Source organism: Anser brachyrhynchus, assembly GCF_964034855.1.
Source record: "Anser brachyrhynchus genome assembly, chromosome: 25".
Lineage (NCBI taxonomy): Eukaryota > Metazoa > Chordata > Aves > Anseriformes > Anatidae > Anser > Anser brachyrhynchus.
The window spans coordinates 2,988,401-3,011,422 of NC_137718.1; the positions used below are offsets into that span (position 1 = coordinate 2,988,401).

The 23,022-nt window shown below is 59.8% G+C and overlaps 1 protein-coding gene across 3 annotated transcripts in view; it reads right to left on the reverse strand.

The window, feature by feature from the left end:
• NECTIN1 (nectin cell adhesion molecule 1) overlaps positions 1 to 19,457 on the reverse strand; it is an 87,547-nt gene extending 68,090 nt beyond the window's left edge. For all 3 annotated transcript variants that reach the window (XM_080567466.1, XM_080567468.1, XM_080567467.1), the window contains exon 1: positions 18,560 to 19,457. In XM_080567466.1, coding sequence (XP_080423592.1) covers positions 18,560 to 18,641 — 82 coding nt within the window. In that variant the 5' untranslated portion in view covers positions 18,642 to 19,457. The remainder of the gene's footprint in view (positions 1 to 18,559) is intronic.
• Positions 19,458 to 23,022: the final 3,565 nt, after the last annotated feature.

Here is a 23,022-nt window from a genome sequence, read left to right on the forward strand (position 1 = left end):
GGGTAGCCAGGCACCGAGCTCCCTCCCACCTCGGTCAGCGGTGTCACACTGCAGGAGGTCACGGCGGTTGGCCCCAATCCCTGTTCCCACCCCCATTCCCATCCCCATCCCCATTTCCATCCTCTTTCCTCATCCCCATCCCCACCCTCTTCCTTATACCCATCCCTATCTGCACCCCTATCCCCATCCACACCCCCATTTCCCACCCCCATCCCTATCCCCATCCTCTTCCTCACCCCCATCCACACCCCCATTTCCCATCCCCATCCCTATCCCCATCCCCATCCTCTTCTTCACCCTCATCCCCATCTGCACCCCCATCCCCATCCTCTTCCTCATCCCCATCCCTATTCCCCTCTGTTGCCCCATCCCCATCCCCATCCCCGTCCCCATTCCCCTCTCCCCATCCCCATCCCACTGCTGGACCCGGCCCCTCTCCCCACCACGAGCATCCCCGAGCATGGGGAGGGGGCTCGGCAGAGCCGGGGGAAGGGGGGGCCATGCTGGGGGAAGGTTTTATCATCTCGGCTCCCGCCATGAGCAGGAACAAAGCGATGGGGCCAGGAATGCAGAGCAACCAACAGCATTTCTATGCTAATGAGCGCTCCGAGTCAGATCCCGCCGCCTGTGGCAAATTGAAGTGAAAATCCAGGCTTGAAAGGACGCAACTTTAATGTCCGAGGAGCGTCGCTGGGCTCCAGCACCGCTCCCGCTCCCTCGGTTTTATTTTTAATTGACTCCTACGAAGCCGGAGTATGCGTTCACCTTTCCAAACGGAACGGCCGCTGCAACCGAAAATCAGCACCGTAAAGTGCTAACAGAGAGATTTTGTGCTGTTCACTCCCTGGACTCCATCCCCAAGCCTCAGCGGCCTGCCCAGCACAAAGGATGCTCCAGCAGAGCCGAACCCTCGCCTCCCCTCGCGCCTGTGCAGAGGATGGGGCCGGATCCTGCACCACGTGTCCCCTGCACGCCGATGGACGGGGCCGTGCAAGGTGGCGGACAGGAACAGCCCTGTCCCCCATGGCCTCCAGAACCTGTACGGGTTCTCACCCGCTCCTCCTCTGACATCTCTACAGGACCTGGCACTCAGGACACCAGCAATATTTAGGGAAAAATTTCAAATCTGCCCTGAGCTGCAGAATTCCCATGCTTTGTTCAGTTAAGGGGACAAGAGACCGACTTGGTGGGGCTGTAAAGGGGGCTGGTCTTCTCTCGGCTTCAGAAAATGCATTCTTAAAATGCATTTTCCAGATGCATTCACTGCTTCTTTTATGGCCTGAACAACAGCTCAAGGAGACCACGGGTGACAGATGCCAGAGCATGGCACGGTCAGCTTCTCCCAGCCTTTCTAACGACGGTAGGAAGCAGGCACTCGGTGCCTCTACCAGTGGTGAAAAAACCCAAACCCAGCATTGCATTCCCATCCCCGGCAGTCGCCCCGCTCCCCTTTCTTCCAGTCATCCCCAGCAGCTCACAGCAGTTGCTGCACTTGGTCCAGCGCCGTGCCACAGCCCCAGCTCCACCTCTGCACCCACCGGCACGGCCGGCACCCAGCGCCCTGCTCCTGCAGAAACAAGACCTGACACGGCGCTGGCCCCTGGGGGGTGGGCTGCCGGCCTCCCTGACCTAATCCAGTCGCTGTTTTTTAGCGGGCACGATGTTCCCATCAGCAGGAAGCAGAGCTGACGTGCCGGTGCTTGGTCCCTCTCGCAAACAAACCGTGCCCTCCTACACACGGCAAACACCAGCTGGCTAAGCCTCGGCTGTCCCGCTGCTTATTCCCAGGGGATGGTAAATCCAGAGGCCTCGCCTTGCAAAACGTACTGGAGGAGATCTCCACGGATTGCCAAAATTCCTAAAGCGAGCCCAAGTCAGGGTGGAAATGTTGCAAACGGGAGCAAGTGGGATCCTGCGTGGGCGCTGCGCAGGGGCGCAGGAGCCAGGAGCTGGGAGCGAGCTCTGCCAGCGCGGCGCTGTGGGGTCTGGCGGCTCCCAGCACGGGCAGGGTTCGCCCCCGTCTCCCTGGAAAGAGGCTGTAGCTGGAGGTGAGCAGCAGGTTTTGGAGGTTAGTGTGCCAGCGTCTCTCCAAAAGAAGGGAGAAGAGGAGAAGAGAAGCTCCCCGGGGCCCGGGAGGGGCAGGATGCTGCAGCCCGGCCGCTGGGTGGTATCCTGCCTGCGGCACTGCCTTCGGCTCAGGGCTGGGGACAAGGAGAGCCGCTGGAGGCTCCCCTCTGAATGCTGCCACCTTCTAATTTGGCAATGGGCCCCCCAAAAACCTGCGTGCCTCCTCTGTGGGCTGACCTTGGCCCGAAGGTGGCTTTTTGTGGGGAACAGTAAAGCAACAAGCCAGATGGCCCGGCTGCGGACTCCAGGATGCTTCCAACCATAGGTGCCCGCTGCAAACGTTTCTGTCGGTGGCCAGAATTGCTAATGGGGGAATCAAAGCTCAGCTTTTCTCCCCCAGGAGCCTGCGGCAGGGTTTCTGCACTGACGGCTGTGCAGGGCCTGGCTGCCTAACGCCACCGGAGCCAGAGGGAAGGCTCGCTGGGGAAGCCAGGTCCTATCCCTCCCACCTGCATCCAACCACGTGAGCAGACCTGCAGTAAAACCCTGAGAAGGAGCAGGAGAAGGGACGTGGCACTTCTTTTATAAATAATACTTCTCCCTGGGTGCCAGTCGTTTCAGCTGCTCTGGCATTTGGGAAGGTGGCTCGCTGGGAACCGAGGTGTTTGGGAAACCTGCCGCCGAGCAGCGCGCTGCAATCTGAGAATAACTGATTAATTAAGAGCTGACCCTGAGCTTTTTGGAATGGCTGGCCCTATCCGCCTAGCTCTAAAACCAGAAAAAGTGATTTTCGTGTTTCGCCGACCAACCGAATCCAGCTCCAGCCCTCTGATTAAATATTAACCGCTTCGCGCAGACCACAAGCAGGATCCACAGCTATTTATTGCTCCGAAGGCAGCTGCAGCAAGAAGCAAACCAAACAGAGCCAGCCGGGAATGAATGGTGTCGTCCCGGCCGAGCCTCCCATGTGCGCCTGAGTCAGCGTGCAGCCAGAAGGCATTTCAGAGCACGTGTCACTGGGCGCAGCGCTGCTGCTGGGGGGGATCTCTGCTGGGAACGCGGGGCCGAGCCACCGACAGCCCCATCCAGGGCTGCTCACGTCAATGCTCTCCCCTCTGGACCCCGCTGCAGAGCTCTGCAGAGCTAGCACGGCTTCGGGAGGGTGAGGCGCTGCCGCGTGCTTCAGGCCTTTTGTTCCCTCTGCAAAGGAGAGTGGCGGCCGTGGCTTGACAACGATGTTTGGGGATGTAAAAAGAGGTGCGGGTGGGGGGGTGGGACCACGCTGAGCGGTGCTCAGCCAGCAACCAGAGCGTGCAGCCGCAGGAATCCGTGCAGACGCCTTCCTGCATCGCTCAGCTCTGAGCAGGGGCAGGGGGGGCACAAGCGTGGGACGTGGGTGGGAGCCAAAGGCAATGCCCCCAGGCCAGCCCTGCCCATTTCGTGCACCCCCGCAGCATCCTGCAGCTCAAAGCCAGGCTGTGCCTGCAGCCCCGGCTCGCCCCATGCCACGCGGGGCTAGGTGATGCTAACGCCGCCCGCGCGCTCCGTGCCATCCGTCGAAGGCTTTTCCCCGGGCTTCCTAGTGTCACCCGATGCCCCGGAGCAACAGGACAGAAGGTGATTGTTCCCCATTTTATTTCTAATTATGATCGGAAATCAAAAAGCAGCCGTGCTCCTGCTCGGGCCCCGAGCCAGCCCCGGCGTCCCTCCCCCCGGTTTCACAGCCGTACGCTCGGGTTTCTGATGCCCAGAGATCAAATAACGCATCACTCAGGGTAAGATATTATCCCCTATTACCAATTCAATGCAAACAGCTCTCCTCTTCCCTGGATTAAAAGCCAATTAAAGAACGCTGCTTTTCAAGGGGAGAGGGAGCCGAGGGGAGGATTTTTGGTGTTTTCTTTTCCTTTTGGTCTCTGGCAAGGAGGCGACGTCCCGCCTAAGTGTTACCGAAGAGTTCTCTTCGAATCGTATTGATTTTGCTCAGAATATTTTGGGACTCCTGTCAGCAGAGGAAAAGAGAAACCCAGAAAGGCCAACAACAGAATCTCAACGACTCGCGTCCTAAAATAGACAAAAAGGAAGAAATTTTACTTGCTGGAGGATCAATGGCGTTTGCTTAAGTCAGCAAGTGGTGTTTTGGGTTTCAGACCTGTCTCGGGGCAAGGAAGCCGTACTCTCAAGGTGAACAGCAAGCTCATAAATCTGGGAGAAGCTTCCAGCCCAAAACATGCTGATTCCCCACTGCAGGGAGGGCAGAGCCAGCAGGAAAAGGGCATTTGCTCTGCAAACAAGGAGCAGGATGAGCACTTGTAAATCGCGAGTCCCAGGGGAGCAGGTGACATTCAGCCCTGCTGCACTCGGATCTGGGACACGAGAGGCGGGAGGAAGGTGACTTTACGCCAGCTCTACACTCACAAGGGCCACGGGGCTGATTCTCTGCTTCCCACAGCCATCGCTGGGCTACCGGGGCTGTGTTCAGGGCCACAGGCTCAGCTCTGGCCCCAAGTGCCCCGTCCTGCCCCGGGAGCAGACAGGTCCAGGGACACGTCCAGTGGAAACCTTAAAGCCAGAGAAAATCCCCCGGCAGGGACCGCAGCCAGCACGGCGGGCCTCCAGCGCAAGGTACACAGCGATAACTCACTTAATCGATCCCGTTTCCCTAGATTTAGTAAAAACAAACAAAAAGCCTCATCATCCAGAAGCCCCGGCTGCCTTTCCTGCCAGCATCGCACCCAGGTGGGGAGAGCTTCCCCGATGCCTGCTGCCCCCCGCCTGGCTCGTGGGCACAAAAAACCAGGCTCCTGCCCGCCGATCCCATGCACGGCCCTGTACTGGTCTCTTCCACGGGAATTTGGTTCAAAAAAAAGGCATTTAGCACAGCCGTCTGCTTCGGCAGGTAGGCAGGTGACCTGACGAGGTCCTCTGCAACCCGAATTATCTCCTGTTTCCACAAGGATGCTAAAGCGGCGCACAAACATGTCTGTCTATCTGTCAATCTGTCACTTTGCGTTCGCTTCATTTTCGTCTGTCACACATTAGCCCGGATCTCACTGTCTACAAGCAGATAGTTATTTGTTGCTTCCTCTTTCGTTTGCTTTTTAAAAGCCATTTCCACTCAAATTATACACAGCCACGCACGGATACACGCATCCATACGCAGACAGCAGCGAGCCACATCCTCCGGCCTCTCTGCTCCGGGCTTATTTAGTGCAAAGGACCAGGGAAAGCTCTGAGCAGGGACCCTGCGTGTAAAATCCCACGGCCAAACTCTCCCCAGCCTCCTCCAGCTCGCTTTCGCCTCCGGTGCCGGGGCAGAGCAGGCGGCCAGGCGGGGCGCAGCTCGCAGCCCGCTTGCCAGCACTTGCCCACCTGCAGACGTGTTCCCCTGCGACCGCAGGCTTTGCATGGCGAGAGGAGGGGCCCCAACGCAGCCCGGCACGCAGGAACCCCAAATCTTGCTCCCACCGCCGGGGCTGAGCGCGAGCACCGATGCCGGAGACGTCCCCTGGCTCAGCACCGCACCGGTGGCTTCAGCCTGGGGAGCCACCGTGGACAGAAAAGTGGTGGGACAGGGACATCGCCGCGGCTTGTAGGGCACAATGGGACCAAAACGGCTGCTCTCTGGCTGGGCGCGTGCCGATATCGTGCATTGTGTCGGGGATGGGAGCAGGATGGGAGCAGTGGGGGGAGGCAGGGGCCGGGACGCAGGCTCCGTGGCTGGATCCCTCCCTCTCCCCTCCGTTTCCGCCCAGGAAAAGGAAGACTTCTCCCCGCCTGCGTTATTTTCCCGGCGTTCCCCCAACCGCTGCTGCTGGTGAAACCCCATCTCAAAGCCTCCCCGTCGCCACGGCAACGGGCCGAAAATGAACAGATGGTCCTGGGCAGCCCGAGCCCACCCCAGGGGCAGCGATGCGGGGCCGCGGCCGCACGCCTTGGGGACAGGGACGTGCCCACGGGGGGACTCCTGTGCTCCCCTCCCGAGGGGCAGGAACCCTCTGGGACCCATCACCCATGGACTCCCCATCCTATGGGGTGAGCTGGGTGCTGCCAGGCCTGTGGAGCATCCCCCTGCCCTCCCCAGCCCTCGGTTGGAGGGATCACAGAGCGGGAGGGCGCAGGGCTCAGCTGGTGCTGGGTCTCCCAGAGGGGTTCAGACTGGGATGGGTGACGATAAAACCAGGCTGCTAATCCCCCTGTGGATTACATGGGACTGTGGCACGAGGCTTTGGAGCCGCCGAACACCCAGACCCTCCTGGAGGTACCCCAAAAATCCCAGTCTACGTGCGGGAAGGTGCGCGGCACGTCCCCCTGGCACGCGGGGAGGATGCACGGGGCCAAACGCTCCTCCCCGCGCCACGCTGCTGCCTTTCCCGCGGCCCTGGCACGGGAACGGGGCTCCTGGCCTCGGGGGGGGCCCGGCCCGGCCCAACCGGCTCCCAGCCCACACCCGTGAGAAGAGCCGGGGCCCGTCCTGCCTCTCAGGTGTGGCCCTGCGCCTCCGGGCTCCCGCTGCTGCCAGCCTGGATGCGGCCGGGAGGAGGGAGCAGGAGGCGCTTGGCAGCCTCCAGGCTCGGATGGGGGCGTCTGCAGCACCCCCAGCTCCTTCCCAAGGGGTCCCTTGGGATTTTGGGTTTCTGCTGGGGGGCAGACCCCTTGGGAGGCTGTGGTTTGTGGCACCCCGAACGTGCTCGGTGATGAGAGCAGGCCCCCAGGCAGGCGCAGCGCTTCGCCCCAGCCAGCTTGGGAGGCCGGCGACAGAAATGGGTACAAACCCCAGGTGTTTGGGTTCCTCCGCCACCAGAACCCACGCCCTTCCCAACAAACAGCCAAACCCAGCCTCCCACGGCCAGCGGGCTCCCGGCCCTCTCACTGGGCTTGGCTGCAAGAGGGAAACGCGCAGCCACAGCCCCCAGCGGAGCCGAGCGCGGGGCTGGCGTGCCGGCCCTGGAGCTGCTCCAGCCCTTTCTTCCCCAGCCCGGCAAGCCCTAAAACCCACAGCTCGTCTCTGCAGAACAGGTTCGGCACAGCAGCAGCCGTGCCAGCTTCCCACGCAGCAGCACAGCCCAGCCTGCCCCGCACCCCCTGCCCCAATAGCCCTTCTCTTTTTTTCGCCCTGCTCTCTTCCTGGATCAAAGCTGCCTCCCCTCCCCGTATTACAAACATCATTTGGCTCGGAGATAAGAAGCTCTCCAGCAGCTCTTTATTAATCCCACTGGAGGCAGGAAGAAGGCAGCGAGGAAGGACTCGGCGTGGCCAGGACAGAGACAAATGGCCCACAAAACACCTCTGCAGCAGAGAGGCATGTGCGGGTTTGCTTCTTTTTTTTTTTTCCCAGCAGGTCTCACGGGAAGCACGGGTAATAATTAACAATTATCGAACTTTAAACTTTCCATTCCTCTCTCTGTCCTGACAAGGCTTTTGTAATAACTGACCAGCGTGGAGCTCTGCCAGCCTGGTGTGTGGGGGCAGCAGGGGCAGGGAGGGGGCTGCAGCAGGATGCTGGGGCTCAGCCCGCTGCCCCCTTGCTTTTGCACCGAGCATCTTTGCACCCCTCACCTACCATCAAACCGCCCCCCAGGTAATGACTGCAAACCAGAAGTGACCCAAATGCAATGCTGGCGGGGCGAAAATCAAAAGGAAAGCGAGCAGGGAAGCCAATGGACCACGTCCTCCCGCCTCCACAGCTCCAACCCATGCACCACGCACTCAGAAACCGGGTCCGGCCTTTGCCCTGGCAGAGGATTTGTGCAAATTGTGCAAAACAGTTCTAAAATCTAAATGTCTTCTAAAATCCCTGGGCAAGGAGCTGTGTGATCTCGGCTGCTGGGGAAAATGGCAGAATAAAGGGGAGTCGCCTTCCCCCGTGCTTTTTAGATGGTCTCCTGCTTGAAGGGAGGCACGTGGGCACGGCAAGGAGCCCTGCAGATGCAGGGTAGGAGACGAGGACAGCCAGCAGCGGCTTTGGACAGGGCAAGGCACACGGAGGCGAACGGAGCTAGCCAAGGATATTCCAGGGAGCTTGTGGCAAAGCCAAGAGACGCTGCCAGCCCTTCTGAGCTCAGCCTGCCTTTGCCATCACCTCCAGGCCAAGCTTTCCCTTGAAGTAAAAGCTGATTCACGCCCGGTGGAAGTCGGCGTGAGGCGGCAGGTCCGCCCGCTGCCAGCGAGCACCACGGGCCTGCAAGGTGCTCTGCGGGCACGGCAGCGCTGGGACGTCAAGGATGCGAAAAATATACATATATCTGAAAAGTATGACTTTAGCCTTATATTTCTGAGGTGAATTTAGAGCCAGTGAAAGGCCTCGGATCGATATCAGCAGAGCTGCGAGCTGGAGTCCTCCCCTTAGCCGCGGACAGGGCACAGCTGAGGCAGCATCTGCACAGGCAGCCTGCCCACGGCCTCCGCCAGCGGGCCTCGCTCCGACCTTGCCGGGTCGCCTTGAAGAGCAAGAGGGAAACTCCCCCTCCTTCCTTCCTCCCCCTTCCGAGCAGCTTTTGTTCCCCAGCACCATGAGGAGATGGCTGCCGGGTGACTTCACCCGGGTGCGCTCTGTCTGGAGGAGCGGCTGCGTCCGGACAAACCCCACGCCCGCCCAGATGCCATCCTGCCCCGTGCGCAGCCAGTCCCACGGGGCTCAAGGCCATTTCGCAGCGTATTTTGAGGCAAAAGCAGCCCTAGAAAGGGTTTATTTACCTGGCTGGCTCTGGCATGACGATCTAATACAGATATACCCAGCTTCTGTCCTGTCACGGCAGCACATGTGTACAGCCCCATGCCCAGGGACCTTTGCAAAACGTGTTGTGGGTTCTCCCTGTACAAAGTCGGGATCAATTCAGCTGCCAGGCTTTGCCCACGTTACCCCTGCTAATTGGAATTACAGCAGGCAGACAGCCTACAGCCTTCACTCTGTCTCCCCATCACTTGTCATAATGCAACCAAAATCCCGCTCGCTCGCTCCTGAGCGCTCCTCAGGGCGCTCCTCGCCGCCCCGTACGAGGCACCCAAGGGCTGCGGCCAGGTCGGGGAGCACCCAAGGGTGGTGCCAAGCACTGGGCTGAGCCCCCGGCCCCGCAACTCCCCCCAGCCTGCAGAGCCTGCCCAGCAGAGGCCACGCACATCCCACACCGAAATCTCGACCGATTTACGGAGCCGGGGTGATGCCCAGCAGGCACAGCACCCGGGATTTGTTGGGCATTATCAAGCGGCGTAACGCAGGGCTGCATTACCCACACGAGGCAGGGATTGGCAGCCCGGACCTACTCGCCTCCCCAGAGCCTGGCCATAAACAAAACTTAAATAATTAGAGTGCTTGGGCGGAGATGCAGCCTCTAAGTATTCCTAGGCTCACGCAAATAAAGGAAATAAATTCTTGGAAGGTGCCAGGCTGGATGGGGCAGAGGGAGGCTCATTTTCCACATCACTTGAGAGCAGCCGTTATAAATCTCGCTGAAAGATGCACCTCCCCAGGCTAGCGATATTTTTAAACTCCGGGAGAGAGGGGAGAGAAAAAAAAAAAAAACACATTTTAGTATTTACACCACAGGCGAAAAGAGTATTTAAAAATCAGGATACATTTTTGAAAGTCTGTTCCTGCCATGCCAAGGAAGAAAGAAAGAATATTCTTTCTAGAGAGTGATAAGTGGAAAAATCAGCCCCGGAGAATTCGTTCCTATCCCCATCCTGCTCTTGCAGGCTGCGAAGCCGAATTCCCAGCAGGACTGGGGGCTGGGGGGCTCTCCCACGGGCAACTTTGTGGTGCACCTCCCAGCTGGATCAGTCCCAAAGGCAGAGCAGCTCCTCTGAATCCTGGGGGGTGACTCCGGCGCTGCCCCTGCTTGTGCCTGGGACAAGGTCCCAGGGGACAGGAGGTGACCCGGCACCCCCACGGGATCAGCAGCCAGGGTTACTGGGCTGGGAGCCCGAGCCTGTAACCAGACGCAGCGGGGCCAGGCGCAGGGACCTGCTGCTGGATGTCGAGTGAAGGACGTGGCCCTGGAGCTGGCACAGCCCCGCATGGTGTCCCCCCCCCCGAGCAGCACGTCCCAGCCCTGCTGCGTGGCAAGGCCACCTGGGCTCTGGGGCAGGGGAATGCAGGCGGCACCCTGTGCTGAATCACCACGCCAGTTTTAATTTCTGATGCTTTAATGTCCCTGCCGGTTAGCGTTTCCGTCCCTGCACAGAGCGGGGAGCGGGGCCGGCTCCCTTTCGGGCAGCCGTCTAGGAAATCCCGTCGGTGGCTGGCCAAGCGCAGGTGGAGCAGCCCTGCATGGCCACACGCAGTGTCCTCAGCCTTGCTCTCTGGGTTCCTGAGGATAAACCAGACCCTGCTGGAGCATCCCTATCCTCTGCAACCGCTGCCGCGCTCCTCCTGCGTAACTCAGCCCCTAATTGCCCCCGGGTCCTCGGGCTCTGACAGCATTCCCCTTTTTACGAGCTGTGCTCTGTGCAAGCCTCTCTCCTTCCCATCCCTCCCACCTCCTTCCAGGACTGCTGCCATCCTCCCAGGAGGATCCCATTCCGCCTGTATCAAAGGGATACACGAACACACCCATTAGACATCAGAGCACCAAGCAAATCCCCAAACAAGCTGCCTCCCGAGATCAGAGCGCGCTGCAATCATCCCTCTGCAAGGAGATCCCACTAAGCCTTGCCCCGTCCCTGGGATCCCGCTGAGGTAGGTTTGGCAAGCTCAGACCCATCACCAGTAAAAGTCTGCACCAAACTTGCACCAGAGAGCTTCAGGCCTCATGCAGGTCCCCTTCCAGCGTGCAGGTCCCCTTGCAGCATGCAGTGGATGGCCAGAGGCTGTCCCACATGGGGTGCCCTGCCTGCAGGAGGGCGATGCTGCTGCCTGGGTCTCGCGTCCCCCTGCAGCAGGAGCTGAGCTGGGCCGTGCTGCAGGTGTCCCGAGCCATGGCAGCACGTCCCCTCCTCTGAATACCCCCGGGACCCAGGGGAAAAGCAGCACGGGGAGCCGGGAGCGCTGCCCGCGGGCTGGACGTGCCCGCGCTGGGGCAAGCACCGGGGCAGAAGTGGTGCTTGCGTGTCGGTTCACGTGTTGGTGCACGAGTGCCTTTCATAACCGTGGCCTCAAAGGGAAAAGCCAGGAGCTTCTTCTAAAGGCTTTCGTAAGAAACCATGTGCACTCTGACACAAGGAGCGGAGCACTTGGCTTTGAAGCCGTGACGATCGGTGGTCCTGCAGGTTTCCATCCCGGGCTCGCTGGGACCACCCTGTTCAGCCCCTAACCCCCAGGTCTCAGCCCCAAAATCCAAGAACACGAGCTCATCCCTCCAAAGCGAGATCCCCAGCTCCAGCGTGTCCAGCAGGGGGGGGGACACCACAGACTACAGCACCCAGCAGCACTGCCAGCAGAGCCCGGAGGGGTCCCGTATCCCATGGAAACTGCGGCAGCTGATCCGAATTAGGAGATGGCAGGGATGCTGCTGTGCGACACGGCCCTGTCCCAAATGCCTATAAATGGGCACAGCCTCGCTTCCCCCCCGCGTCCCCAAAAAGCTGGTCGGTGCCGAGCCCCCGTGCCGGTGCCGCTGATGATGGGAAGAGCACGAGCAGCCCCAGCACCCGCCGGCTCGTGCCGTCGCCTCCGCTGGGCTCCGCCAAACCACGACAGCCCCAAGTGCCGCAGGCCTTGGGTAGGCGACACGGGCAGGAGCAGCGGCAGTGCGAGGGCAGCCTGCGTGCTGGGAGCAACTTGGAGCCGGGGAGATATTTTTCCTGTGTGCACTTCCAGCCCCTGAACAGACTTTGATCATCCATCCTTAACATTTCCTCCAGACTTAGCTCTCCCCCAGGCTACGCAGCCCATCAGCACAAGGGCTCTGGTGGGCAGGTGACTCAGGGCTGGGCTACAAGGGGTCTCAGTGCTTATTACCTAACCCAGGAAAGTCAAAAAAAAAAACGAAACAACAACATTATACACATCTCACCATGAAAGAAGTAGCCATAACTTGATGCAACTTAATTCCCCAGTGCAACCGATGTGTTCCTGACTGCAGGCTTTGCAAGGATATTTCAGGTGCTGGCACCAAGGTGTCCCCCTGCCTGCCCTGGCATCTACTCCGTGGGCATGCAGCACACATCAGCCTGCGACACAGTGGCTCTGGAGCTGGGAGAGCTGGGGCTGCTGCACTCCAGGACCACCTCTCTGCTTCTCGCCCCTACCCAGGGGAGCACGAGGAGAGGTCTCAAGGCAGGGGGACCTCCGGCAGTGCCGTGGGTTTGGGCTAGGGGGAAGCCGTGACGCCACGGGGCACTGACAGCTCACCCAGCCCCGGACTCTGAGCTCAGGCAGTTTGTTTGGGCTGGTCAAGGACGGGCAGGGTTCATTCCGCCCTCGCTGCTCGCCCCTGCCCCGAGTGCTGCCATGTCTCACGCGGCGAAATATTGAGCTGCTCGGCACAGAAACCATGAGAAGACGGTGACGGAGATGCTGACCTTTCTCCTCACCTAGCCAGCTCTCTGTGTTTGCCTCCAGTAATCCCCGCTCATCGTATTAAACTCTCCCCTGGTCTATGACTTCTGCCCATCAGGGACGGTGTGTAACCCCGGCTTTGCTAGGACACTCGGCACAACATCCTCTAATCAAAGGGCTCTGCTTGGGCTCTCGAGCCCTATCGGCCTCTTCTACATGTTAGCACCGAGTCCTTAGCCAGAGCTCTGCCCCCAGACCTCCTCCTCGGGCCGTCTCTCAGTGAAAATGAGCACTGAAACCCTTCCCAACTAGCACACCTCTCAGTCCAGGGGTATCCCGCTGGTGGATAAGAATTGAAAGCTGTTTCTGCACAACGTGGCCACGGACCCTCCATCACGGCAGCCCGTGCCGACCCCCCCGACAAGGCTGGGTTTGCTCTCAGGTGGCCGCGGGGTGCTCGGTGCCAGCCCCGTGCCTCCCACGCAGCTGCGCCTTTGTGCGCGGAGCCGCCCTCGCCTGTCCCCAGCGCGGCGGGGCTGGATGCTGGCCACCAGCTGCGGGCTGCACGGCCCCTCTGTCCTGCTCCTGCCTGCGGGTGCCTCCCTCCAGCACAGGGGGAGGAAGGGATCTTCCACGGGAAAGGAAAAACAGGCTCGAGCTCGGTCCGATTTACGGGGTTTTCCCAAGTAGAAAGAGAAGTGCTGAGAAGAGAGATGGAGGCAGAGCCCTCGTGGCTAACCAGGCTTGGGAGCACCTTCTGTCTCCGAGCCAGGTGGCCCATCTGGTACCTGCCGCTGCTGCGAGGCAGTGATGTGATTTGTGGGCCTGTCCCTAACATTCCTGCACGGCTGGGAGCAGACGGAGCCACTTTGCCATCTCCTGCAGTCGGGAAGGCACACGGCCAGCCCCGTGCGGTGGTTTTCGGTCACCTCCTTCAGCACCTTCCCTTCCAGAGCAGGGGAATGGAGACGAGAAGGTTCAGCAGGTTGGGTCCAGCCCCAGCACGCCATGGCGAAGCCAAAGGGACCGGCGACGCTGGCCAGGTTCTCCCCAAACCCGTGCCACGTGGGGCACGAGCAGCCTGGGACGGGCACGCAGCAGGGACTGCAGCTCGTGCTCCCCCTCTCACGCCAGCAGCTGCTGCTCGTCTGCCTCGGGACTGCTGCAGAGCCGAGAGCCGCTGCAGCTTTTGCGATGCCAGCCGGTATAAACGCTGCATCAGCCCCAGGGACGAGGAGAAAGAGCGAATGGACAGCAGTGCCTTAAACTCCTTGGGTGCCCATGGAGGCAGGGAGAGGCAGAAACGGCAGCAGAGGGCATTAACACGACTCGGTGCTGAGAACAACAGCCCCTGAACCTGCAACTTTCACTTCCCTCCTGTTAGTGCGTGACACGGTGGGAAGGCAGGACCTGAAACCCAGCACGGGGGCATGGTGAAAGGCCAGAGCGGTGCCTGTCTGCCTGCCCGGGGGTTTAACTTGCAGATCAGGCAAATCTGTCCTTCCTCCCGCGGACAACACTTCTGCATTTGGGCAGCTCGGGCAGGAGTTCCTCCACTGTCACGGATTCCCCATGGAGCCAGGCTGGTTTGCACACTCGGTGCGTCACCTTCCCCTGGCCTGAACCTCCCCTGGGAGAAGCCGAGGAAACCGAAAGGCCAGGAGGGTGCCTGCAGCTCAACAGCAGCTAGAGGGAAAGCAAAGGAACGTTTCACGGGAGGCTTCGTGCTTTAGTTAAGCAAACGTTCACCTGCAATATCGATCTGGGGTCGGTGCAGAGCTCTGAATTCTCTGTGCTGGGACGGCGGGGCTCTGGTAATTAACACCGGAGGTGTCTCACGTGCAAACCGGGTCCCAGCTCCAGCGGCTGGCGGCACCAGTTCACCCTGCATCAGCGCTGCCCTCATTTAACGACGTGGTTTTGAATGCAACATCTCCAGGGGCTGTGCGGGTCGCAGTCCCTGTGTCCCTCTCTTGCTTTTCGCACTGCTGCGCCTTGCTGGCCTGTGAAAATGGCAGCAAGAGCCTCCACAACCTTGAGCAATGATGTTGCAAGATGCAAACCTCTTCTCAGAGGCCTGAGGACCGTGGCTGTCCATCCGAGGAGCGAGCAGCTCCTCCCTGCAGCACTCACTGCAGCCTTCTGCTCTTCCCAAAAGTCCTTCTCCCGGGTGCTGTCCCCGTCTCCCCCCGGGGCTGGCGGTGCTGTGCAGCTCCCCGGGGTGCTGCCAGTGGGAAAGAGCCTTCCCCTGGCTTTGTGGCTGCTGTGCCCGCCTTGGGATGGGCTGTCCCCGCTGTCCCCAGCCTCAGTGGCCCGAGCAAAGGGCGCGGGGTGCCCGTGGACGCGCGGGCCTGGGAAGCAGGTCACGCCAACCGGCTCTTCTGGTTCCCTCCGTGATTCAGCTGAGGCGTGCGCGGTGCCCAGAGGATCCTTCGGGTGCCTCCCTGCAAGCTCGGCGTCGCAGCTGGCCCGGCTGCAGCCCAGAGGAGGGGCGACGCGAGGAGGGATGCGCCCGGCCCTGCCGCCACCGGCACCTCGTGGGCCACCAGCTGGCTGCAAGCACCCGACTGGCGCTAGCCACAACGTGGCGACGTCCCTGCCTCTGCACAGCCCTTTGAGGATGGGTCTGTGTGCATCAGGCTGGGGGTTTTTGCTTGATTAGTGCTGCTGGTTGAGAGAGCAAGGAGCACAAACTACGGCCGTGCCCCGGCTCTGAGCACGGCTGCTCGGGGGCTCAGCTGGCTCCCAGCCTCGCTCACCAATTCGCGCCGGGTGAGGACTCGCCGGGTCGGTTCCCCTGCAGCGAGCCGGGTTTAATGAGAAAACATCAGCAAAGGGCACTGCCTCGCTTCCTGACATACCCTGGTGTTGTCGTTTTGGAGTTTCAGGAGGACAGAAACGAATAAAAACGAACAAAGCAAAGGCCGAACAAAACTTTGGCGACTTTTGGCCTTCTGGAAGCTGTTTTGGGACATTAAAGAGGACGGACTGGATCCTGCAGCGGCACGCTGTGACTGCTGCCCGTGCCCTGAGAGCTGCCCCATCTCCCCAAAGGAGCCCGCCCTGCAGCTGCAGCCCCGTCTGACCCGAGGCCTGGGTCAGCCAGTGCCGCTTTCGAGAGCCGCGATGGAAAAAAACCCACGCCACGGCTTCCAACACCTCCCCGGCTCTCCCCCGCTGGGGATCTCAAAGCACTTCGCAGAGGAAGACTCGCAGGGCCCTGCCTGAGCCCGAGAGGTAGCCCGGCGATGGCAGGCAGGAATTTGTCCCCAGCCAGAGGGGACAAAAACAGGGCCTCCGCTCCTCGTGGCTGCACCCCGAGCTGCACCGAGCTTCATGCGGGGATACACGGGCAGGTTGTTAAAGCCTGCAGAGCATAAATCCAACCACAAGTGTTCGTAGCCTCTGACAATCAGCTGGCGGGGCTCTTCCCTCCCCAGCACCCTACGGCTTTACCACGGCCCCTGTTCGCACTAACACCTTGCCACCCTGATCCCACAGCCGTGTGGGACCTGGCTAGGGGCCCCAGGCGGGCAGGCAGGCAGACGTGCATGGAAGGCTGCAGGAACCCTGCTCTGAACCCTTTTTGGATGATGGAGACAACTGCATTGAGCACGATTTGTAAAACAGATTTTATAAGGGGCTCCTTACAGCTGCTACAGCGGGCAACTATTTCCTTGTCAGCAGCGTTGGCAGAAAGGGGAAGCGGTGTGCGTGGACGGGGACAAAAATCAAATGGCATTGATCGGACGGGCACAAATGTTTTCCAGAAAGCCCGTGGTGTCTCCTGCCTTCCTCCCATCCTTCCGGTGCTAGGTACCAAACAGCATTTTCCAAAAAAAGCCCGCAGCCACTAATTCACTTCTAGCAGAGAATCCTAAGTTACCCTCTCCCCTTCTCCTTGATGAGCAAGCCCGTCTGCGTTCGGAGCTCCCATATGGCTTGTTCCATATATCCCCCCAGCTTCTTTTGGCACAACACACTGCCAAACCTGCCTCGGTGTGCCATCCAGAGCCAAACTTCAGCAAGGACCGTCAGCACGGGGTGGCTTTGTGCAGCACCATAACGTGCTGCTCCCTCCCCGCAGCTCCGGGATGCGTCCACAGAAGCCCCCGAATGACTGGGAGGGACGAGCGAACGAACGCGTAGCAGAGCACCAGCCAGTCCACAAGCGTGCTGCAGCCACCACCGAACTGGTCCAGCCGAGAGCGGCGCCCACGCAGGCTGCAGGGCACCCCGTGATCCCGACGGATGGGGTCGGGAGGGATTTTTTCCTGCCCGTGCCCTTTGCTTTTCTGGGTGCACCCAGCGCCGGCTCGCTCCGGCAGAGCTGTCAGGGCAGGACAAACTGCCGGGCTACCGCGGAGTGGCAGGAGACGAGATTGTCTGAGTGCTGCCAGCGCCTCGACAGCAGCCAGAAATAGAAGAGGTGGGGAGAAGAAGTCTCCTGTGGCAGGGCAAGGTGAAATGCCAGGCTTGCCCCCGAGTGTCTCTCCTCGGTGGAAGCAATTCCTGCGGGGATTTGGGGGAGGATAAACCCCTTCTGGTTAACCTGGCACAGTCACCGCAGCGTCACTGCAGCCCCAGCGCCTTTCCCAGGGCCGTGGGGAGGGTTTGGCGCACGGGGCTGCCTGGTGGAGGGGCAGGAGGGAGGGAAGCCCCTGGTAGGAACTGCACGGAAAGTTTTGAGCCTCCTCCAGAGCTCAGCCAGGCACCTGCCTGGAGCACAGAGGAGTGCAGGGAGCCCGAGGCTGTCCCTTCCATCACCCCTTTTTGCAATGCACAGCAGATCCCTTTGTACCGGCAGTACAGAGGCATTACCCAGACCCGGTTTCTCTTCATTCACCTTTCCCCTCTCACCAAGCCGCCCGGTTTCTCGACCAGCCAGCCCCCATTTCACCTCTGCCTTCACCCATTTCAGCCGGACCCCCCCCGGCACTGCGCTCTGCCCACCTCCCGTGCCCGGGCTGATGCCACCTCCAGCTCTGCCGCCACCCGCAGCCCCCGGGCCCTGGCGTTTGCCCTGGTGGCCAGAGCTTTGGCTCACGCCCTGCTGCCCGCAGCCCCAGCTCACAGCCCAGCCAGCCCGGCCGCTCCTCTAGCCCCAAGAGAGGAGGAACAGAGGCACTGCCCCCCCGTCCTCACCACAACTTCTGCAGACGCAGGCTGTCCCTCGCCCCTGCCCGGGGGTGGCACACGCGCCCGCTGCCCCCGCTCCAGACCCAGCCACCCCCAGATCGCCTCGAAAAAGCAAACAGGCGTCCTGCTTTCGCCTCCCAGCTCGTTCACAAGCCTTGCAAACCCGAAGTGCTGGTCGCCCTGCCACGGGAACGTTTCCACAGCCCTCCAGGATGGCGTTAACCCCTTCTGCGTGGCAGCAGAAGAACCCCCCTCCCCGGGCACGTTACGACACGGGTCACCCACCCGCTGCTGAGAGCTGGGCTGGAGCCCAGGGCGGCACCGAGCCCCGGCTGGGGACACGGCCCGAATCCTTGCCCATCTCCTTCCCAACAACCCCAGCCAGGCACGCCAAGCACAAAGCAAGCCGGGGAAGGTCTGAGACCCGGGAGCAGCCCAGCTCCTCTGCAAAAGGGCCCGTGGGAAGTGTGTGTGTGTTGGGGGGGGGCACTTTGGGGCCGGCTGAAACCTCGCTGTCTCCTCCCGCAACATCTGGGCTCAGCACCCAGCCTCGTGGCTCCCTTCCCCGGGCAGCCCGGCTGCCGTGCCTCGCCAGCCGTCTGCTCGATCCCAAAAGCAAAAACAAAACCGCCTGGGCTCGCAGGGCCGGGGAGCCCGCTGCCTGCAGCTGCTTCCCAAACAAACCATCGCCTTGTTCCTCCCCACACCAAGGGGGGGGATCCGGCCCCGACCCCCTCCCACCCCCGGGGCAGATGCATCCACACCTGCTCCAGAGGCGCACCCCAAAAAGCCTCTCCCGTCCCTCCCAGCACCCTTTAACCCCCCAAAACGTCCCAAACCCCCCCCCCGGGGGTTGCCCCGATCCCGCAGAGCCCCAAGCCCGGAGCGGGGGGGGTCCGGCCGGCAGCGGCTCACCTGGGGAGAGCGCGGCCGCCAGGATGCAAACTCCGATAGTCCACCAAGATGCAGGGCAACTTGTGTGCAGCTGTGAAGCCATGAGAGTTCCTTCCGAGAAATGGGCAAGGGGCGGTCTGGCAGCGTCGCTGGCCCCCCCCCCCCCCCCCCTTCAGCCCTCCCCGCCCGCGGTGCTGCTTTAAAAAAAAAAAAAAAAGGAAAAAATGGAGGTGCGGGAGGGTAAAGGGGCGGTGAGGGCGGCAGGAGAGCAGGCAGGAGGCTTTGGGGTCCGGGGGGAGCTTGGCACATCCGCGGGGTCCCCGGGGCTCGGCGGGGCGCGGTGCTTTCCGCCGGGGAGCGAGCACGTCCGAGGGGCTGGCCGGGAGGGGAGGGGAAATCCACCGAAAAAAAAAAAAGGATGGGATAAAAAAGGAAAAAAGGTTAAAAAGGAAAGGAGAAAGGGGGGAAAAAAAAAGGAGAAAGGGAGAAAAGGGTAAAGGAAAACGAGAAAGGTTAAAAGAGAAAGGAAAGGTAAAAAAAAAAAAGGTAAAGGGTTAAAAAAGGGAAAAAGGTTAAAGGAAAAAGGAGAAAGGTTAAAAGAGAAGGAAAGGTAAAAGAAAGGAAAAGGGTTAAAGGAAAAGGGTTAAAAAAGGAAAAGGGTTAAAAAAGGTTAAAAGAAGCAAAAAGGGTTAAAAAAGAGGGGAAAGGTTAGAAAAAAGGGGAAAAAGGGGGGAAAGGGGTTAAAAGAAGAGGGAAAGGTTTAAGGAAAGAGGGAAAAGGTTTAGAAGAAGAGCAAAAGGTTAAAAATAAGAGGGAAAAGGTTAAAAATAAGAGGAGAAAGGTTTAAAAAAAAAGAGGAAAAAGGTTTAAAACCGAGCAAAAACCTTTAAAAAAAGGCAAAAAGCTTCCAAAAAAAAAAAAAAGGACCGAAAAGCTTCCCCCCCCCAAAAAAAAAATCAAATCGGGGGTGGGGGGGTGGGGGTTGGAGGGGTGTAAAGCAGCCGAAGAGAAGCAGGGAGCAGCCCTGGGCCGTGCCGTGGCTCCGGCGGCGGGGCTGGGCAGCCCCCGGCCGCTGCCTCCGCTCGGCGGGGCGCCGGGAGCCCGGCGGCGCTCAGGGGGCCGGGGCCGGGGCCGGAGCCGGGGCCGGGGCCGGGGCGAGCCGGTGGCGGCGCTCCATGGCCGGGCGAGGGGCTCTGCCCGGGCTCGCAGGGCACGGCCGGCCGCTTGCACACGCAGCCGCCGCTCGCACACACGCACTCACACTCACACGCGCGCTCCCGGGCGGGGCGGAGGCGGCGGCGCTCGCCCTCTCCTCCGTGATGTCAGTGCGGAGCCGAGGGAGGAGGGAGCTGCGTTAACTCTTTGCCTGCTCCGCAGCCTCCTCCCGGCCGCCCGAGGCTCGCCCGGGGCCGCCCGGAGGCCGCCGCCGAGGCCCGGCCTCGCTCCTTGCCTCCCGGCCTCCCCTGCAGCCTCCTCGCCGCTGCCTTTTGTTCCCAAAGCGGGGGGGAAAGCAGAGGCTGGGCACCCCTCCGCCGGTCCCCAGCTCATCTCCGCTGCTTCATCACCCAGCTTTCGGGGGGGTGGAGGCCCGCGGGTCCCCCGTTCCCCCCGGTTTGGGGTCTGGAGGCTCGCCCTCCGAATTTCCCCGGCGGTGGTGGCACGCCTGGACATGGCTGCTGGCAGCACGCCGCCTGCTTGGCCATCGACACGGCGGGTAAATGCACCTTACATCAACCCTGCGGGAGATGGATGTGGCTGGCGTACGGAATCTGCAGCCACACTCATAAATATACATACATTTTGTGTGCGAGCCCCAATATACAGCGTTTTTATGGAAGAAGGAGCCTGTTGTGGCCACACTCTGCGCGCCTCGATAAGGGAAGGGCTTCAGAAGCAGCGCAAGGGCTGAAGCACAGGAGGAGGGAGGCACTGCTCTGCCGCGCTGTAGCAGCCCTTGTTTTGTGGACACGGACGCAGCCTTCGTGGCTCCCTTGCTAAGGAGGTGTTTAGCCTGCGAACGGAGCCGCCTCGGCCTCGCCGAGGATGCTGAACCCCAAACAAAGATGTGAACAACAACGACAACAACCGACAACAAAAGTCCTGTTGATTTCAAGCTCCATTAGAACAACACGGGAACAAATCAATGCCTGGCAAGCAAAAAAGGACAGAAGCAGTGGGGAAGGATACCACACATCGCGGAGAAGGGAAGCAGGGGGGGGGGGCAGCCAGCAGCTATAAAAAGACACCTCGAAGGACCCCTCCAGCAGTCTCCTCCTCCTTTTAATTCCCTTCGAAGTTAATTCCCGTTCAAGGGAAGGATGGGCAGCTCTGGAACAAAGCGGATTAGCCGGATGCGAGGTTTGTTCTAAAATAACAAAAGTTATTACGTAGTAATGAGGTTTAGTCAATAGACACACGGGCTTTAGGGCCAGTGGGATTCCTCTGGAGGTCCTGCTTGCGGAGCAGAGGCTGCTGCCCCCGTGCCTGCTGCCTCCTGCACACAGCTGCAGGAGCACAACCCCTGCCCTCGTGGGCAGAGAAGCTCTGGAGAGCCCCCGGCACCCTTCAGCAGTAGTTTCAGCCCTTGGTTTTCCAGTCCTCGCATTGTTTATCTGGCCAGTTTCACCCTTGATCCACGGGATCTCATTATTTCTTTTCCCGACTCCATTTTAGAGAGAGCCTTGCTCAGAAATGGCTCCCCTGGGCAGGTCTCCCACTGTCCCCAGGCCCCCCACGTCCACCTCCCGTTGTTCCCAGCACGATGCTCTCCCATCTCCTTTCTGACGTGTTGCCACCGGCACCTGAGATGCTGGGGGCAGGCCAGAGCTCGGCGTATTGTTTTAAGCCTCCTGCACACCCCCACAAAGACATCCTGAGTTGGTTCACCGACACCGAAACTGCCCCAATCTGGGCTGGGAAGGGGAGCGCCGCTCCCGGGGTCTTGCAGTGGCTCAGAAGAGTCGTGGCGGATGCACCAAGCTCCCCCATGTTGTGTTGCAAACTCCAACCTCCTCGCCTGATCGAAGGAAGGTGACTCTTTAGGGCTGGATTTAGGGCACAATTAGGATTTCCCTTCAGGAACGTGGGGAGGTTTGATAGAGCCTCGGGCCTTGGCCTCCCAAATCACAGCCCTCGAACATAGGAGACAAAAATGTAAATCCGTTAGCAGCAGCAGCAGCAGCGGGCCATTAGCCTTGGTGCATCAGGCCTAACTTACTGAGCCAGAATGTATTATTTTCATGATCCTGCACAAAGCAAAACCCATCACATTTGGCACAGTTCTGGCTGTTAACTTCTAAGATTTATTACACAGTGCCATGGGGCCCCTGTTCTGCAGCTTTTTGTGAGTCCAAAATTTCCGTGAAGCCCAAGGGGACTTCTGCATGAGCAGGAAAGGCAGGAACAGAATGCTTCGGTTTGGCAGTTTTTTGTTATTTCTAAGGGAGGAAAATCATAATATGTAACATATTTAATTGCATCATACTTATTTTTTTGATTTGGGGAGGTCTCTGTGTGCATGGCCTCCGAGGGGCTAATGGGGCTGCCTTCTGCTTTGCTGTATCAGCTGGTTTTCTTTTTCCCTTGTTTGTAACCCTCCTAGCAGTGGGTTTCTGAAGCTCGTCCCAAGCCAGAGAGGTGGGAGCAGGAGCCCTAAGTACTTTTTATGCCTGCAATAACAATAGGGCAGGAGCTGCAAGGGTTGCCTGTCCTTTCTGCTCCTAATACATCAGCACATGCATGGCTCTGAGGCTCAGAAATCCCTTTCATGAATCTATAAACATGTTCTACTACAGACAAAGAGAAAAATACGACCCAACACACCGACTGGTGCTTCAGGTAGTCCGAAGGGCTGGGCTGGGAGGAATCCCCCCCTTCTGCAAGGAGAATCATTCCCAGGGCTGTACAAAAGTGCTATTTACCCCTTCCTGGTATCCAGGGATGGCAGAAGTCTCATTTTAGATGGCAGCTGGCCATCCGAACAGAGCCCCCAAAGTTGTACAAGCCCCTTCCTATACCCCCCTGTGAAATCTGCTTTAGGCACAGATACTAGAAGTGGTATAGTAACTTGGCCGGCACTTATATAAATCGTCATGCTAATATAGTTCTTGGAAATTGCAATTACAGCATGAAACAACATTTGGCTGAATAAAAAAAAAAAAAAAAGGGGGCTTGCTTGTAGTGAGCACTGCTTTGTTCACCCAGCATTTTGGCTGTTCAGCCGGCACGAGAGTTTTCTGCTGATGCCGACATGTGAGGTAACGTCTCTGCAGCAACCTGCTGTAATAGGACATTTCGTGTGCACCTCCCCAAATCCTGCCCACTGGCTGACATGGTCGAGCACAGGCTTTCGGAAAACACGCAGGAGGACGCAGGCTGGGCTTGGTGTGGGGTCTGCGACGACACAACCCCTTCAGATGGGGTCTTCCCTTGCAGGCAGATAGACATCACTCCCCGGGGCTGAGCAGAGTGCTGGGTTGGAGTCA